The 19,795-nt window shown below is 38.2% G+C and overlaps 1 protein-coding gene across 1 annotated transcript; it reads right to left on the bottom strand.

Annotated features, from left to right (window-relative positions):
- Positions 1 to 7,023: 7,023 nt before the first annotated feature.
- Positions 7,024 to 19,003, bottom strand: LOC140494011 (uncharacterized). Its single transcript, XM_072592943.1, has 12 exons — positions 18,793 to 19,003; positions 16,730 to 16,854; positions 16,470 to 16,497; positions 16,322 to 16,374; positions 14,843 to 15,498; positions 13,687 to 13,792; positions 12,943 to 13,089; positions 12,778 to 12,838; positions 12,081 to 12,247; positions 10,505 to 10,612; positions 8,981 to 9,094; positions 7,024 to 8,804 (listed from the first exon to the last, which is right to left on the bottom strand). Exons 1-12 carry the CDS (start codon positions 19,001 to 19,003, stop codon positions 8,769 to 8,771), a joined length of 1,812 nt encoding a protein of 603 aa, XP_072449044.1. The 3' UTR covers positions 7,024 to 8,768.
- Positions 19,004 to 19,795: the final 792 nt, after the last annotated feature.

Raw genomic sequence — 19,795 nt, 5'->3', positions numbered from 1 at the left:
ATGTTGTGAAACTTGAAAGGGTTCACAAAAGATTTACAAGAATGTTGAAAGGGTTCACAAAAGATTTACAAGAATAACCAATCTACAAGCCTATGAAAACCTGCTACTTCTTTGACCAGCCCTAAGTTTAGATGTCAGACTCCATGTGTTGCAATGATCTTGAACCTTGCAGATACATTCATTCTGTTTAATGAAACAGTCCACTATAAAACCCTAATTTCCTAAGAATTAGGGGTATGAGTTTTGGACAAATCTGTCATTTAGAATGACATGAACGATTAATCCTTTAAACTGGTGTTACGCTAGTAGTGATGAAACACCCAAATACCTGAAGAGCAGTCTATGAAAATATGAACAACTTGTGAGGCTTGATTTTTTTTTAAAAAGTTGGAACAATAGAAGCAGCCTGAATGGTCGTGGTCAAGCTTTCACAGATCCAGGATTTTTCGTTAACTTTCCGAAATTGCTTTTGGGGGTGGAAGATATTTTTCCCTCTCTTAATTAAAACAGAGGTTCTCTTCCTGAGCTGCTTGATTGCGTGAGAAACAAAATCTGTTTTCTGAGTTTGCTTTCTTGCCAATAGTATGTTTATGGGATGTTGCTATATTGGAACAGTTAAATCGTAATAGTTACCGTATCTATTATTCTGTTAAATTTTCCCATAGCATTAAGTTATTCCAAATTCTTCTGTCTTTTGTTGTATTTTAACGATAGTGTTTGAAAAAATTGTGTTTTGCTTAGCGTTGTCTAGGCTGACCAATCGAATTGCATCTGGAACACAGCACCTCACATTTTACCTTTGAAATAAGAAAGAGTGAGGGTCTAGGCTACCTTCTGAATATATTTTGAAGGGCTTTTGTCTGGTTCAAGAACCCAAACACTGCAGATCTCTCCATTTGATGGTCTCAATGTCTCCATTGCAGATGAACTTTGATAATAAATAATGTTGTCAGAAATGGAAGTCAAATAGCATCTGGCAAGAGTGTTCCAAAGTTGATGTGAATCTTCAGCTTTGCTTGATGACTGCTTGGAGGTGAAAGTAGGCACTCCCGTAGCTTACTGACCACCCAAAGAAAATAAAAGAAAGCAAGTGATTCCACACTAATTATACCATTTAATTTTAAATATTGGACTCAGAGAAATGTCTCTTACAATGTGGTTGAAAGGTAACCCAAACCTGGTGAATAGGATTTCTGTTATCTGTTGCAAACTGCTCATGATCTTCTTCTACTTCACCACAAGGTGTGGAGCCATCAAGCACATTAGTTCCATACTCTGGGACTTCATACATTATGCAATGCTGCTTTCCTATTTTCAAAAGTCTCCCGATCTCTTTAGTCAAATGTGAGATGTCTCCTTGCTCTTCAGGCCTGATGACCAAAGTGAAGCACCATCAGGCATTTGCTACCTTAATGATCCTGCACATTTTATGATACATTGACCACAGTCCATTGTTGTTCCGATTCTCTTGAAATTCACAGCACAAGAAACACTCTCAATCTGTGCTACAGAATTGAGCATCTGAACTCTTCAACATAATCAGAGGTCAAAACATTTCCTCCAGATATTTCACATGAAAATCAGAGATGCACTGGTGAAAATGTACAGTATTCAGCAATTCTACTGAGGCTTTATGCATTTCTTTAGAAAGTGCTTACAGCAATAAAAATAACAAAGTACTTTTATAATTCACTTTTAGTGCAGTATAATTTCTGAGGAACTCTGCAATGTGGGTTTGGTTCTGAGCCAACTACAACAATATTAATGCAAATGGACAACACCTTGACTAAGTGCATTTTAACTGAAAATGTGTTGCTGGAAAAGCGCAGTAGGTCAGGCAGCATCCAAGGAGCAGGAGAATCGACATTTCGGGCTTCTTCCTGAAGAAGGGCTTATGCCCGAAACGTCGATTCTCCTGTTCCTTAGATGCTGCCTGACCTGCTGCGCTTTTCCAGCATCACATTTTCAGCTCTGATCTCCAGCATCTGCAGTCCTCACTTTCTCCTAGTTGCATTTTAAGACATGACTTAAAGGAATAAAGAGAGGCAGAGAAGTGGACAGCTAGAGAAAGGAAATTCCAGAATCATAGAATCCCTACAGTGTGAACGCAGGCCTTTTGGCCCATCGAATACACACTGATCTAATGAAGGTCATCCGATCCACCCTGTTCCTGTAACCTTGCATTCCCATGGCTAATCTACCTAACCTGCACAACTTTGTACTGTGGAAAGAAGCCCATGCGGATACAGGGAGAATGTGCAAACTCCACACAGTCGCACTAGGGAGGAATCAAACCGGGTCTCTGGCACTGAGAGGCAGCAGTGCTAACCACTGAGGGACCATAATATCCAGAACATTAGGCAGCTGAAGTCATTGACAAAGGTAAGAGCAATTAACAGAGAAATGTGCAAGAGGCCAAAGTTGTAGATGCTAACGTTTCAGTGGGCTGCAGGGTTAGATGTGTTTACAATAACTGAGAAGGGAGAGGCCGTAGAGGGGTTTGAAAACCAGGTTGTGACCCGCTACATTGAGGTATTCCTTGACTGGATGTCAATGTAGGTCAGTGAACACAGAAGTTATGGCTGAAGTGCACTTGATGCTGGTTCGGCCATGGGCAGCAGAGTTTTAGACCACATCAAGTTTATGAGCATGGAAGATGGGAGGTCAGGCTCAAGTGTCTCACAATCATCAAGCTACTTGATGGGGTTTTCAGCAGCAGGGAAATGGATAAAGTCAGATGATTTCACACTTTCACATGAGGTATACTAACATATGAATCACCTCACACCGACCAGGGGAATTCCTGCACTTTGTTTAGTAATGACAATATGAGACTAAAATGAATAAAACAGAAGAATAATGGTATTTGCTTATGCTATGATTTGGAAATGCTGGTGTTGGACTGGGGAGCACAAAGTTAAAAATCACACAACACCGGGTTATAGTCCAACAGGTTTATTTGGAAGCACTAGCTTTTGGAGCGCTGCTCCTTCATCAGGTGGTTGTGGAATACAAGATCATAAGACACAGAATTTCGAGTAAAAGTTTACAGTGTGATGTAACTGAAATTATATATTGAAAAAGACCTGGATTGTTTGTTAAATCTCTCATCTTTTAGAATGAAGGTATTGGTTTCAGTTCTTCCATATGTAAGTTGCAGAACCTTTTTAAAGGTACTCATGTGACTCGGCCAACATTGTCTATCTCATACGCTGCAGGCAAGGATGCCCTGAGGCATGGTACATCAGCAAGACCAAGCAGAGACTATGACAACAGATGAAAGGACACTGCACAACAATCAACAGACAGGAATGCTCCCTACCAGTCAGAGAACACTTCAGCGGTCGGGGACATTTGGCCTCGAACCTTCAGGTGTCAGTCCACCAAGGCGGACTTCAGGACAGGCAACAACGCAAAGTGGCTGAACATAAGCTGATAGCCAAGTTCAGTACCAAGGGGATGGCCTCAACCAGGACCTTGGTTCATGTCACACTACAGGTGACCCCACTGCACTACACACACACACACACACACAGTCAGATGAACACTCACAGACAGACACTCCTACAGACACACAGGCACTCCTACAGACCTATACACTCACGCAGACCCCCTTTCATACAGAAGCTCTCTCTCATACACTCACACATACATCCCCACACTCACATGCACACATGCACCCTCTTATAGATTTATACCCCTTTACACTCACACACGTATACACACTCTCTCACAGACACTCATAACCCTGCCCCACACATGCACACACACACACATATAAGTTTGTGGGGTGACTTTGTACTTGCAGAATTACATTTTATTATGCTCAAAAACTGCATGAATCCATGTAAGATTCTGTAAATTTTTTTTTATAGATTAGAATCAATCTGAACATTGTGGCACAGACAGTGTCACACAGGGCACCTCACACCTTCAATGCATTATCTGAATATAACTTTTAAAAAGTTCTGGAATTTACATATGAAAGAACTGAAACCACATGGTCATTCTAAAAGATGAGAGACTTAACAAACAATCCAAGTCTTTTTCAATATATAATTTCAGTTACATCAGACTGTAAACTTTTGCTAGAAATTCTGTCTTATGATCTTATACTCTACAATAACCTGATGAAGGAGCAGCACTCCAAAAGCTAGTGCTTCCAAATAAACCTGTTGGACTATAACCTGGTGTTGTCTGATTTTTAACTTTATTTACGTTAAGTTTACTTATAACACAAGGATGCATTACATAGTTATTTCCTTAATAGTCAGGATGAAATAACTCACTCTAACTTTAAAAACCTAGTGCACTCCCAAACTACCTATAAAGACATTTATAGCAATTAGCTATATTTCTGATTCTGCATAAGTTAGAACTTTAAACTGTAAGTAATGACCATATAATATATACTAATATTTTACAGTCACTTATAAATTCATGTCTGTAATTGATATGCTCATGAAACCTGGGCAAATTTAAGTTGTAACCCCACAAAAATAACTTTCTACTAGTCATGATCAATTAGCCGCTTGTGAAACCTTCTGTTGCTTAAGAAAAACTCTGTAGATATTTTCACAAACGTGTGGAAGGATTTGACCTCCATTACCCTTTATTAAAAAGGTTCACACATGGTTTTTGAGTGTCGCTGGTTGGCCAACATTTACTGCCAATCCCTAATTGCATTGATGAGGTGATGGTGAGCTAACATCTTGAACCACTGCAGTCTATTTGGTGAAGTACACCCGTGATGTGATTAGGGAGGGAGTTCCAGCATTTTTCTTAGTGCAAAACTGAAGGAAAGGTGATATATTTCCAAATCAGAATGGTAAATGGCTTGGAGAGGAACTTGCAGGTATTGGTGCTCCCATGTTTCTGGTGCCCTTATCCTTCCAGATCACGAGTTTCGAAGTTTCTGTTGCAGGATGCTTTGATAAATTGCTAAAGTGTATCGTGCAGATGGCACACACTACTGCTATTGTGTGTTGGTGGTCGAGGAATTGAATGTCAAAATAGATAGATGTGCCAGTAAAGCAATTATCTTTGTTGCTGTTGGATCAAGTTTAAGGGTGGCAATGTTTTCGCCATTATGACAATGAGCCTACTGAAGCCATTGTGAAAGGAGCTATTTAAGGGAAAATCTGGTTTCTACAAAGGGAAATTACCAATTCCAGGGCCCCATATATAGATACATATCATAATCATAAAAGTTGGAAAGCATCTATTTGAATCAAATTAAGTATAATATTTGGATAGCCTTCCTGCTTTAAAGGAGACAATTAAATGTATTTTTACAGAAATGTTTATATTTTTCCATATAAGAGGACAATCTTGCTCAAGCCTGCTCAGTGGCTGTTTAAAAAATGAAAAGCATTCGTAAGATTCCACAACTGAAAAAAACAAACATTTCTACCATTGTCCTGAGTTTCGGGTGTGTCATAAAACAAATTCTGAGTAAAACTACTGTTTTTAACATATCGGGGAGGTGTGATTAACTCCATGCTGAGTAAGATAAGCTTTCCCATATCAATGAAACTTTTCCCATTTTTCAACACATTCAAAGACAATTGTCTATGCATTGGAACAGAATGAGTTCTGTCTTTTGGACTTATGCTAATGGACAACAGGTTAAGACTTTTCCAGGTAATTATTTCTCAGTGCATGGGTAGTCACTGACTTGATTTGCAGCTCATCCCTAAATTCCTCTTGATAAGGTGATGGAGGGCCCTTATTGTTAACTGCAGGGGGCCAAGTGATGCAGTGCTTTCAGATAGAGACTTGGATGCAGTGAGAAGATCATTCTCATCTCTCAGGATCCTGTCCATTAGCAATAATGATGTGTCTTCTAATTCAGGGCAGACACAAACCCCAAATACCAGAGGTTAAAAACAAAGTGTTACTACACTTCTGGACGTAAAATCACATAGACATACAGCATGTAAACAGACCTTTCGGAGCAAACAGCCAATCGGAACATAATCCCAAAATAAATTAGTCCCACTGCCTGGTCCTGGCACATATCCTGCCAAACCTTTCCTATTCATGTACTTATCTAAGTGTCTTTTAAATGTAACTGTCCCTGCATCCATCACACCCTCAGGAAGTTAATTCCACACGCAAATCACCATTTGTGTAAAACATTTGCCCCCGTGCTTTTTTTTTAAATCCCTCTCCTCTCAGCTTAAAAATGTGCTCCCTCATCTTGAAATGTTCCAACCTATGGAAAAGAGACTTATTATGAACCCTATCTATGTCCATCATGATTTTATAAACTTCTATAATGTCACATCTCAATCTCCTACGCTCCACTGAAAAATATACCAGCTGATCCAGCCTTTCCTTATAGCTCAAATCTTCCAAACCCTGTAACATCCTAGTAATTCTCTTCTGAACCTTCTCTAGCTTAATAAACTTTAGGTAAGTGGGTGACCAGAACTGGACACACAGTACTCCAGAAAAGGCCTCACTAATCTTCTTTCTAAATTTATACTCCTGAAATTATCCCACCACTATGAGAACTTCAGTGGACTTTCCATAATAACTTGTATTCAAGGGTCCTAATGGTGAAGTGGTATGCCCCTGTCTCTGGCCCAGGAGATCTGGGTTCAAGTACCACCTGCTCTAGATTTGTGTCTGAACAGATCTCTGAACAGCTTGCTGAGAGAAAATATGTATTCCTGAACATTGTACAAACACTACAGGTAAGAAAGGGAGTTGTGCAATGGTACAACAAATGTCAATAATCAATCAAAACCACTAACAGGCAAACTTCTGTGCCCTATAATTTCAATAAAAATATTACAGGCCAGGCCAGATCCCTTCAACACGTATGAAGAAGGTAGCCCTGACTCTTTTATTTTCTTTCAGGCAGATGTAAAGTGGATATTTCAGGAGTGATGCAGCTGGTCAAAGCACTCAGTTTTTAACAAAATATAATTTATTTAAACATCACAAATCAAACATGAACAAAAGAAAACAGAATTTAGAATAACTTAACTTATTTGATAACAGAACTGACGCAATATCGCAACTTAATGAAGCTGTTCCAGTCCCTGCACTATCCCATAACCGCAACCTCTTGCAAAAGGAAAATTCAAACACAGGTTTTTACAGGCAGGAGTTTTCAGAGAGAAAGTTCAGGCAAGACTCTGTTGGAGCATGGAACCTCTTTTCAACGTAGCTGCTTTTCTGTCACCAACAATTTTCTGATTGCCTGCTAATACTAAAGCAAACTGAAAAAAAAACTTGAATTGGAAGAATTGCCCACTCCCATGCCATTGTGAAAATAACTATTTCCAGACAAATCAGCACCTCTGCATTTATGCATTCTCTTGAAAAAAAAACAAGGACAACATAACCTTGTTAAAGCGGCAGCATCGTTAAAAATGGCCAAATGTGTTCACTGAATTTAGATATGGCAGAAGCTGATTCAGAATAATAAGACCTGAAGCTTTCTAGTATTTTATCAAATTCAGTGATTATGAAAACTCAGAACACGTGGAGAGAAAAGAGGGAATGAGAACATTTAATTTAAATTGTTGAATGTTTGGAAATATTCATAAATGGAAGTTTATTAACTAATAGCGATATTCAATTATAAAACCACGCTTTATTGTCTTGCAGTGATTTTACAGGCTATTCAAAAGGGACATTTTTAACATATACATCAAAAACCAGTCATTGGCCCCAAATACACAATGTCATATCAGTAACATAATATCAGTCCTTAGATCTTAATTTTGAATCCAAGATTATACTAAACTAACAAAGGAACAAGTAATTATCATGTGCATATAGTCTTTAAAGAAGGCAATAAAATCTTACAGACAGAAGTAATCAGATACACCTTGTTAAACTCAAAATGTACAATATATTCAGCTAAACAAAGTAGCCAACATGGAAGTTTCACAGAAACCAGCTAATTGCAACTATGGGTTTCCATATGATTCGAAGTCCTAGACCAGAAACAAAAGTCGAAATTCTTTGTTATTGGTTACCAATGGAGGTAGAAAATATTCTTTTTACTCCCTTTTTGGAGGGAGTTTCATTTCCCATCAATTTGTTTTAATTTTGTGGATATTTGACCTTGTGCATGTCCAGCAGGTGAATGACAAATTCTGACTGCCACTAAATTCACCATGACTTAGTTTGGAAAGGGTATCTATACCAGAACTTAACATTTGCATTCCTCAGATACCCAAAATATTTGCAACCAGCTGTTGCATGCTACTTCTGCATTTAGCATATCTAATTTGGAATGTTTGATCCATTTTATTCACGTTATCTTGAAAATAACAAGATAGCTTCAACATTTAGATTCCTCTAGGACTCTTTGAGATGTTACATTCCTCTGCTGGCAATTCTGTAACACTCATCACCCTCGTTGCATTTTATTAACAGCCTGAACTGTGCTGAAGCAAAGGACAACCTTGTTGTAACTTCTTTGTTTCCCTCAGAAGTAAAATGTATTTTTTGTTCAAAACAACCCAAAAGTGTTTTGTGTTGCTCAAGTGTTGGGAGATAGATTCATATTTTATCCTATTTATTAAACCAAATGCCATTCATTAAATGTTTACAAATTGATTGATCACAGCTGATTGCTGCAATTGATTTGGAGAGCTCCGAGCACAGTTGGAGCTATTAGTCAGGAAATGACTTGAATGTACATAATTTTAAAACTTATGGATACAACGATACACAAACTCAGCATTCAACTTCAGCTCAGACTTTACAATTCCATGACTATTACTTGTCTATTTCTGGGTGTCTCACTGACAACCGTGGTTGAGGCTCTTATCGAGCTTCTGAATGAAAATAAAGAAGAAAATGAATTTTAATATTTCGGAGAGCACAAATATAAATGTTTTTGACATTAAAAGTGGTAACAATGATTTAAGTTGTGCTTTATAGGACTTCCGTCACCTTTGATCAAAAATTGCCTTCAGAAATATTTTGCATCCTTATATAATTTTTAACTTACCTCACTGTACATGCTGGTCTGCAGGAAAATGTCACAAGGAAGCTCTTCTGGAGCCACTTCTTGTGAAGACACTTTTTGATCCATTGCATTGAATATGCCACATGGTGAAAATTCCTTTTGGATTACAAAAATAGATTTAAAATCTCACTGATTTAAACACATTTTGTTTTTCAGATTACTTTAAATAAACATGATGTACAAACCAGAACTCTGAAAAAATAAAAAAACACTTTATTAATTTGTTAAAAGCTAAAAGATATATCTTTCAGAATAAAAAAGCCTATATTTAATAAAAGGGATTTTTTTCTTTTCTTTGTAAGGGTTTCTATTAAAAATTTAGACTTGAGAGTAAAACAGGCATTTATATGATCCATACTATCTCAATCTGAGGCATTTTGCAAAACAGCTATAAAGGGGTTCTTTCATTAGGGACTTCCAATTCTTTATTGACTAACAACCAAGAAAATGATTAGGGAGGAGCAAATTATTGCAGATGCTGGAATCTCCACTGCAACCAAAAAATACTGGAGAACACAGCTGGTCAGGTAGCATCCATGGAGAGAAACCAAGCTAACGTTTTGAGTCTGATGAAGAGACATCTAGTCTTTATGACTTAAAGCTCTTGGTCTAGTATTTAAAGCATAGAATATCACAAGTCATGGGTTCTATGTCTTAACGTTGCTTTTTGGAAATGGTGTCTTGCCATATTGAAACCCCTTGTAAAACCTGTGGTAGATTAACACATTATGCAGCATTTAAGTAGCTTGAGAAGTTTGAAATGGCTGTTACTGCAGGGGGTTGTGATGGCCTGGTTTTCTTTTGCTTTGTCTTTGAAGATTAGGTGCACCTTCATTTTAATCTGGTTCATTAAAATTTTGGAAAACAATATTTCTATTGACCAAAAAGTGATAATGTAGTTCTTGATATGTTTATAAAAATGAAAGATTGGTGGCTCTATGGCTCAACTGCCTGTGAAAAATGCTTGTTCAACATAATAGAAAAGTACAAGCTGCATCTTGGAACAGTTTAAACAGTATTGATCATAAGTAATCAAAAGGTATGTTATTTAATTAACACAGTTGTTATTTACTGAACTATGGGGAGAGAACAGGGGAGCAGGCTGACTGGCTAGCTATTCCAATGGACCAGCATTGCCACAATGGGCTAAATGAGCTTTGCCTTCTAAGTCTTTTCTAATCAACTTCTTCAGAGATGTTATTAAACACCTCTGGAGCAGTGGGACTTGCACTCAGCATCCCCCCTCTGGTCCATAGGTAGGCACACTACCACTGTGCCAGAACAGCCCTGGCATCTCCTGCAATACAATGATATAGGGCTTGAGTGCCGTCTCTCTCTGCGAATTTCATTTTTAAATTTTGACCATAAGCAAAACATTACCCAACAAAAACAAATACCTCAGTACATAGTGAGAATGAATAAAATTTTACATTTTTGGGACCAAAAGAATTTCTCACTAAAATGAAGACGTAATTATATCAAGTGTTTTCACTGAATGAAATGTACCTTGTGACAAACATTTTTCATTCCATCAAGATGGCCATAAAGGAAATTCAGAACTTCAGTGTCATTTATTTCCTCTGCAAGGTCAATGGCAGTTTGGCTAATCAGATCCTTCAAGAAAAGAACAAATCTTGTTACACGTCAAGTGAGACATTCCTCAACCTCTTCCCTTTTATTTTTCCCTTCTTTGCTTAAACTGCTCACCAATGCTGCTTAAGTACCTCTAACTCTTAAACACTTTGCTCACAAAGCCTTCCTTCCAGTCTTGAGCCCAGGTTTGAATGTGCGTTAGAAGGCTTTCTAATTTTTGGCTTCTAAATTTTGGTTTTTCAAACCCAACCCTCTCCCAGCATCACACAAGCTTTCTAAATTTGATCCATTTTTATCTTTTGGCTTTTTGTCATGAGTTTTTAAAATTTCAAACCCAATTTGGCACTTTGTCCATTTGTGTGCTTCATAAATTGATTTGCTGGGAATTAAAGTAGTACATGGGACACAAGCAGAAATTGCTGGAAAAGCTTAGCAGGTGTGGCAGCATCTGTGGAGAGAAATCAGAATGTTCTGAGGAAGGGACACTTGAACCGACCTGATTTCTCTCCACAGATTCTGACAGACCTGCTGAGCTTTTCCAGCAACTTCTGTTTGAGTTTCTGATTTACAGCATCTGTAGTTCTTTCATAGTATATGAGGCATGATGTATTGAATACTGCTGTGCTGTTAAGTTTTAAAATCAAACAATAGCTCTTGCACAGTCTAACCTCTTGCACTCCCCAATTTCCATGCCTTCGAACTCACTTGTGTTTCTTTTCCTCCTTGTAGTTCTTACATTCTGGAATTTTATCTCACCCATCTGCCTCTACACTTCTACCTTCAACCCTAAGTTTTTTTCACATGTCACTGCTTTGACCAAGTTTTTAATCATTTCTTCATGTGTCAGATTTTTATCTGACATAATCATGTGAGGTACCTTGGGCTGCTATTTGATATTAAACTAGGTGATAGAAATATACTTTGTCATTGTTGTTGTACTTGGCCTACAAGCATAAATTCATCATAGAATCCCTACAGTGCGGAAACAAGCCATTTAGCCCAACAAATTCACACTGACCCTTTGAAGGCTAACCCACACAGACCCATACCCCTACCTTATTATTCCAAATTCCAAATAATGCACCTAACCCATACATTCCTGAACACTATGGGTAATTTAGTATGGCCAATTCACCTAACTGCATATCTTTGGATTGTGGGAGGAAACCGGAGCACTTGGAAGAAACCCATGCTGACACGGGAAGAATGTGCAAACAGACAGTCAGTCGTCCAAGGCTAGAATCAAAGCCAGATCCCTGGCACTGTGAGGCAGCAGTGCTAATTGCTGAGCCACTGTGCCACCCTTAATTGGAAAACACACATATATGGCACTCTAATGTATCACTTATAACAGCCAATATAAAGGATTTGCTCCTGAAAACAATTCAGTTTGAACCCCAATACTTATTCAGTGACAAACTGCTCTCCCAGTGGCCAACGAAATAGAACAGTGAACACACTCGGTCTGGGACTGAAATAACCTCCATACCTTTGTACAGAGAGACGATCCCATCCTCAGCAAGCATCTCATTCCATCCAGCAGCTGCTCCTTCCTCAACATGAGGAACTTCGTCATATCATAGCTCATGTCTGTATTCTCAAATGCTTTCACTGTTGCAGCATGAGCCAACACCATATAATGTAATGGGGTCAGATCTTTTGAATCGAAATAAATAATTATTATTCACATTTGATGGAAGCCACAAAGATCAAAGACATGAGTAAAATCATAACAAAGGTGATGTGCCTATGTGTTCCAGATTAACTGGAAATTATAGTCACTGAAAATGGCATAATACGCAGGGTGATAAGAAAGTTCTTACGCAATTTTAAACTTTAATAACTTTGAATGTGTATACAGTAAGAGTGAATTCTAAATCGCATACAAGAGTAAAATTCACTAAAATTTTCATCACAGTTCAAGTTTCAACGTAATCGCTATTTCTTGAAATACCTTTCTCAATCAGATTATTTTGAGTTCATTGAAACTATCCTGCAGCTGCTACTTTATGCATTTATAAACTATATTTGTGATTCTGACCCTGTGACTGTTTCTGTAGAGCATTTTGAGTTGTGTTCATACACAAGTTGGAGTTTTCTGTTATCACATATACATCCAAAGCTAATCAACATCATAATATGGCAATGAAACATTAATTATTTAGAGCCTAAAAAAAGATACTTACGATTATTATCCCTGGCATCAATTACGACATCAATTCCATTCATCATTGTTTTCTCTATTACCTGAACGCAATTGAAAATGATATTATTGGCACATAAATGTGGCAGGAATGGTAATTATTCATTATCTGAGATGATCATAAGTGGCACTAAACTCCTTTACTTACGTGCAAAACCCGAAGGAATCCATTTTCAGCACACAAATGTATGGGAGTTTTTCCAAAATAGTCTCTCTCATTGATTTGAGCACCAAGTAAAATGAGGTCATTGACTACCAGGTGCTGATTTCTTTCTGCAGCTAAGTGCAATGCAGTCTGTGACACCAAATATAGCAATATCATTAGAGTTTCTTAAAGTTTCATTTGATCCCCATAAAAATAATCTCTTTTTCATAACTTTGAATGAGGCAATCTTAGCTTTGAAGAAATATCATGATTGTAATGTGTAACTTGTTAAGTGAATATTGTTACAACTAAGTGAACAAAATAGCAGGCAAAATTAAAACAATTTAAATGTTATAATTTAAAATTATTGATAATATATATATTTTTAAAATGTACATAATCCTTCACATTGTCTTACAGAGGATTTTAGTTTGGATTTGTTAAAAAATGTCCAATACTTTTTAAACTGATTGCGTCTTTTAGTAGAACATTGTAATCATTGAATCTAACAACCAAAGTAATCTATATGAGTTACTGCAGTTATTAAACAAACAACAAATATATTCTAAAATCCAGAACAATAGCTGAGAGTAAATCCAAATATTATGCATTAGGTAACTTTTTGAAACATTTTTGTAATGTAGCAGTCGTTATTAATACCAGGCGGTGCGGGGGGGTGGGGGTGGAAATGAGATGGGTAAAGAACAAAAAAGCAAGAACTTTCTTCAAAGTTTTCTCAATACTTACTCTGCCTCTGGTATCCTTTGTGTCAATTGTGCCAATATTTGCCATCCTACAAGCCAGGCTGTATGTCAAGGCTCTTTTTCCCTGAATAACAGCATTATGTAGCATTCTGTTGGAAGTTAAAACAAGATACTCTGTTACTAATAACTAATTGAGACAACAAAACACAAAAATAGATAATGCAAAGTTCTGAATGAATCTCCTACCATCCCTGTTATTTTTAGCAATTCAGTCATAGTTGTAGTTGAAAGTATTTTGCTTTAGTTTTAAATTTATCTCAACAAATCTGCAATTTGTGGGTGACTCACTTTCAGATGATTCATTTGAAAAGTATTAAATTGTAAGTGATTTTAATCAGAACCGTTTGTCTGCTTTTACCTCCAATGTTTAAAGGTCAACTACACAAAAGTGCACTCGCATGTTGCATTTGATGGAAGAAAATGACATTCACCGAACTTGCTTTCATGTATAAAGCTCTGAAGCACACCTATCACTTGGAAAATCACACAACATCCAATTTTATTCACCAGCAATACTCATTTTAAAAGTACTCATTGAAGAAAATATTTGAATTTTAAAAAAGAAAAACCGGATTGTTTCTGGTGTTGCACATTTACATGTTGAAGTATATTGAGACAGGAAAATTGCTTGAAGCTGTTGCTCGTCATTTCCTAATATGTTCAGATAGATTCTCAACCATCAACATACAATGCGGCAAAAAGTGTAATAAGTCAGACCATGCCTCTGGCATAGAAATGGCAACAACCATTTCGAAACTGAGAAACCAGTAGAAGCCAATTGGGTTGTAAAACAACAGAATAAGATGGATGACTATAAATTTGAATACAATAATGGAGTTTTGAAAGCAACTGATGATTTGTTATTAAAACAATTTTTCACTAACTGTGCCACACCAGCAGCGATGCAGCGTACAGAACTCAAAGAGCCAAGCAGATAAACGCATATTAAGGTGATATTTGTTAAATAAACTTTTGCATTAGGCTAAATGATTAGCTATGTTCTTATCACTTAGTTAATTATTTTTGCAATGGGGAGTGGGATTGCGTTTTTACTCATTCGAAAAGCTGACACAGGTAAAGTGGGCAATCTCAGGGCATTTTGGATCTCTATCAATAAGTAACGCAGGTGTTGCACTTACGTGTTCCCGCTCTCATCCACAGAAAGCAGTTCTTGAGTCGATACATTACAAAGGCTATCCTCTACATGCCGCAGTTGCGACTGGAAGAAAGTCAAGGCTGACCCATCCAAAGAACGCTGCTGTTGAGAGGTGACTGGAAAGCACTTGCTTTCAACGTGAGAAGATTTATAATTGTGAATTTTGTTCAGTTCAGCTTGGCTGAACCATTCTTCCCCGAATGACGGGGAACAAGGTGGAGATTGTTTCTTGACAGTTTGGGAATAGCAGGGCTGACAGCTGAAATTCCTATCTTTATCGGACGTGTTGACACAGTGTTGGTCTGTGAAAGCCACTGACTGGCGAGGCAAGTAACTCCAACCCTCCAGTTCAAAGTGTGAGTAAGGTGTGGGAAGTACAGATCCCAGTTCAGGAACAGTAACATCATACTCAGAGGAGCAAGTCGAACGATTTAGTAAAGTCCCTTGGTTTGGTTGTAGCCTTTGGTTGCCATTTTGGGAACCCCAGTAGCTGTCCTCCTGACAATCCATTTCAGGTATATTCTGTGTTGTTTGATATGAGCATGCTTCATTTTGTTTCAAATCAGACTCCAAGACTTCCACCAAATCTTCCAGGAGTTCTTCAAAATTCCTTGAGGGGAACACATTGATTTTTTTCATCTGGATCAAGGAAAGCAAAAACGGCATGTTCCGATGAGTTTTCATCAATTTGTAGGAATCTATAACAATCACCTACTAATTTCAAGTTGCCTTTAACATCCATAAAATCAGCAATCCAAACAAATTATATTATAGAAATGGATCTGGAAACTATGCTGTGCAATTCCATCACATGAAAAGTAGACTAAGCTGGGTCTAGTGTTCTATTCCATTAACAACTATAGCGGTAGTTCCACCATCAGAATTCAAGTACTTTATTAATCACACAACACCAGGTTATAGTCCATCAGGTTTATTTGGAAGCACTTGCTTTTGGAGCACTGCTCCTTCATCAGGCTTACGGTATTACTCTCCACAACCATCTGATGAAGGATCAGCGCTCCGAAAGCTAGTGCTTCCAAATAAACCTGTTGGACTATAACCTGGTGTTATGTGATTTTTAACTTTGCACACTCCAGTCCAACACCAGCTCCTCCAAATCACAACTATGTTTTTGTCAGCTTAAGAACAATCAGGATTTTAACGTCAGTGTTAATTTTTCAAAAGGAACCACTAAACTGCTGAATTGTCACCAAAGTTCAGCTGATTCACCAATAGCCTTTCGGAACTGAAACCTGTCGTCCTCACCCAGTCAAGTCTATGTGTGACATCAATGTGGTCATTCATTGACTGCCCTTCAATGTGGTCCCGCAAGTCCCTCAACTGTTAAGATCTCAAGAATAAGCAATCTACCACCATCTCCAGGGGTAACTAGGGAGAGGCTTTCTATGCTGGCCTTACTCTCATTTCAAACTGTAAATTCTCGGATCCAAACAGTGTTTACCTGTGAGCTCCATTTCACAGTGTGTCCAGTCTCTCGGACCACCCGTCTTCTCACTATAAGACGGAGAAATATATAATAGTGAGCAACAAATACTTGATACATTAAAGAGAAGGCATTTCAATGTAATATTTTACTCTGCAACACTTACAATTATTTGATTTGAAGTGTACATCTACCTGTTTAAAAAAAAACAAAACATCTTAAAAATTCTCACGTCAACCTTGCCTTCCAATGAAGATTAAAGACTGAATTTGTCAGTTAGTGACACTTTTCTTATAGAGTCCAGTCTGACTCTGCAATTTGCCTCAACTCTCGGAATAATTTGTTTCACAATGAAGTTAATCGTATAAGGACAAAAGTTTTGTTCTCTTTGCCTGCTGTGCAGATGCGGTGGGCTTATCCTCATACCTGGTCAACATTGGGATCTTCTCCTCTGGCTATTCGATAATTACGAAGGAGATCTCGAACTGGGCGGCGGACTCTTACTCCCACGTATTTCTTCTGACACTTAGTAATCATGAGAGTTTTTGAGTCTAAGTAAAATAAAGTTCAATTAAAAACTGATGCAAGAATTTTGATACAATTTTTACTTCCTCAACTTCACACATCTAGGGTGCATGAGGCAGACAAAGGTGCTTATGTTTAGTGTTGTAGCTGTTTTTTTTCCTGGAACTGGTCAACACCCAAAAGTCAGGGCTGTAGCTTGAGGCTGACCAGGAGGCTCTCATTTTCGAAGTGTTTGAAGGTCAATAATCAAACAATTTGGCCAATTTCTGCAGATTTGAAGACCCGAAGTGAGACTCAAACATAATGCTTCTGACTCAGTCGTTGAGACACTATCCACTGCAGCTTACCAGATAAAAAACAACTTAATGTTAACAGTCAGTTACATCAACTGGAAAGTCATAATAATTTGCATTAATACTAAAGTTGATAAGTTTGGCATTTTAAGCACTACATTGACTTCTAACAGAAACAGCTACATTAGCTTTTAGTTTACACCTGTTGAGCTACAAAAAAGGTATAACAAAATAACTATTACCATAATTTTTGTAATACAAATTGCATCTGTAAATACATTTTCCCAAGTAAAATAACATCGTAGCTGAAATGACTAAGGACAGATTCTTAATCTATAAATCAATCAAATAATCAATAAAAAGGATTCCAAAGAGTTGACAGCTTTGCCAATAACATTTGTATAAATTCTTCCAGATTTATCTGACCTAATATGGGTGGTATGGCAGCACAATTGTTAGCACTTCTTCCTCACAGCACCTGGGTTTGATTCCAACTTTGGGTGATGGTCTGTTTGGAGTTTGCACATTCTCCCCGTGTCTGGGTTGGTTTCTTTTGGGTGCTCTGGTTTCCTCCCACAGTCCGAAGATGTACTGGTTAGGTAGATTGGTCATGCTAAATTGCCCGATAGTGTCCAGGAATTTGCAGGCTAGGTGGATTAGCCATGGTACATGCAGGGTTACGGTATGAGGTGGGTCTGGTGGGATGCTCTTCGGAGGATCGGTGCAGACTCAGTGGGCTGACCAACCTCTATCTGCATGTAGGAGATTCTACAAATTGGGCAGCATGATTTCAAAAAGATCTGGGCCTTTTCCAAACTTTTTGCAGGGTTTCTGAGTTCCGCCTTTTCCAAAGTGCAGAACCGTGATTTAGTCCAACCTGTTCTGTGATTGCCAATGCTAGGCACTTGGCTGATATTGATATCCTGATCATTTCTGATCAACTCGAAACAAACAACGAAGCAAAATCTGTGTAAAACTCTGATCTCAGGTCTGAGCAGATAAACTTTGCATTGATACAGCACTTGCTCTTGGGTTCAGCAGCCCCCAAATTGTTATACAGTCAATGACCTACTGTTTTGAAATGTTTGCACTTTTACCGTGCAGGGAATGCAGCAATCTTCTCTAGCACAGCAAGATCTCACTTACAGTCATGATATAAATGACCTGATAACCTTTTTTTGTGTGATGCTGGTTGGGCAGACAATTGGTTTATTGAAAAATTCCTGTCGGCAACAGCTGTAGTGCTCGTGGAAATAAAGCAAGGAGCAATAATTTATAACGCACAATCATCAAGAAGTAAAGTTTAGAACATTGAACAATTGTTCAATTAATTTAGTATTTATTCTGGTTTGCCACTTTTTGCTGTGTTTGTTTGGGTGAGTCAGTACCAGTTGTTAATTTCGTTGTGTTTGCAAATGTTATAATGAGTTGCTTTCGAATCAATTCCTGCCAGTTTACATATTTGCAAATGTCACTTCAGAATGCTAAAATCAGATTAAAGCCTATTCTGATCTACTATGATTCAGAAAACAAAATATTCTGCACCACATTTCAGTTGATTACCAAACATTCAACTTTAAGCGTGTTTATTGGTCGGATTGTAAATCATGTCTGCATATTGCCAGGAGTGCCTCAGAGAGACTGCAGTGTCAACCTGAGCAGGAATCTTACCAGTGGATGCCTCTTTTGCAGCTTCAGGGATCTTTTTGCTGTGTTCCAGGTGTTGAGAGGAACTCGAGGTTGGCTGTGAGCAGTCCCCCTCTGTCGTGGCGACCTTCCCGGCTGGGGGAGACCGGTTGCTCGTTCGGTAGTAATCATCAAAGTCACTGTCATTGCTGCTGTGATCGTGAATGTTGTGCGGGCTGAGCACTTTGTACAACATGTTGTGTTCTGATGCACCAAGCGAGAAGGTGTGACACCGCTAGGACTTGGGCAACACCTGGACAGGTAAATGCACCTCCCTACAGCAATCCACAGATGGAGGCAAATTGAAAACTCTGATTACTCTAACTGATAAGTGGTTACTTTTCTTATATACATGAGAAACGGCTCAGTGAAGGGGCGGGATCATTGACACCAGACCAGCGTCAATTTCCTGATCTTTTGTGTACCTGCCTTTAATTTCACCGGTTTGAGTGCATGTGACGCAGCTCTGTACGCAGAAATTTCAGAACCTCGCCTACTTTCCACGAAAATAATACACCTGGGTTTGTGTTGGAAATGAAATACAAAAGAAATTCCGAATGCAACATTTCCCGAACCACATTTTTAACCCAATTTAATATTGTACCCTTCACTAAACCCATTCGACCTTAGCAGTAATACTTCAACATCACAAACGTTGCAACAAGTCTATTTATTGACCACCAGGCTTAAACGTGTCTCCCATAAGCGAACAGCCCTATGGTCTGGTAAGATTTGGCCTTACTTTTTATCGACTATTATTTTCACCCAGGTAACTTTTTTTATTTGTTTATAGAATGTGAACATCACTGGTAAGACCCATCCCTAATTGCATTTAAGAAAGTGGTAGGGAACTACAGTGGTGTGTGTCCAGAGCAAGTTCATCACCTGATGTTTCCACTTGAAATATCTATTTATGTTGCACAACTAGTTGTTAGGTAACTGTTTAGAGTTTGCATGTTCTCCCTGGGATTACATGGATTTCTGCCGG

The sequence above is a fragment of the Chiloscyllium punctatum genome, chromosome 23 (genome assembly GCF_047496795.1).
Source record: "Chiloscyllium punctatum isolate Juve2018m chromosome 23, sChiPun1.3, whole genome shotgun sequence".
NCBI lineage: Eukaryota > Metazoa > Chordata > Chondrichthyes > Orectolobiformes > Hemiscylliidae > Chiloscyllium > Chiloscyllium punctatum.
Note: the sequence above shows the minus strand (reverse complement) of the source record. Positions and strands in the feature narration are given on the sequence as shown.

Coding starts and splice junctions, on each gene's coding strand:
- LOC140494011 (XM_072592943.1), bottom strand. CDS start 19,003: ATGTTGTACAAAGTGCTCAGCCCGCACAACATTCACGATCACAGCAGC. Junction 16,498..16,729: donor AAGATCCCAATGTTGACCAG/GTATGAGGATAA, acceptor TTTTTTAAACAG/GTAGATGTACACTTCAAATC. Junction 13,090..13,686: donor CAAAGGATACCAGAGGCAGA/GTAAGTATTGAG, acceptor TTGGTGTCACAG/ACTGCATTGCACTTAGCTGC.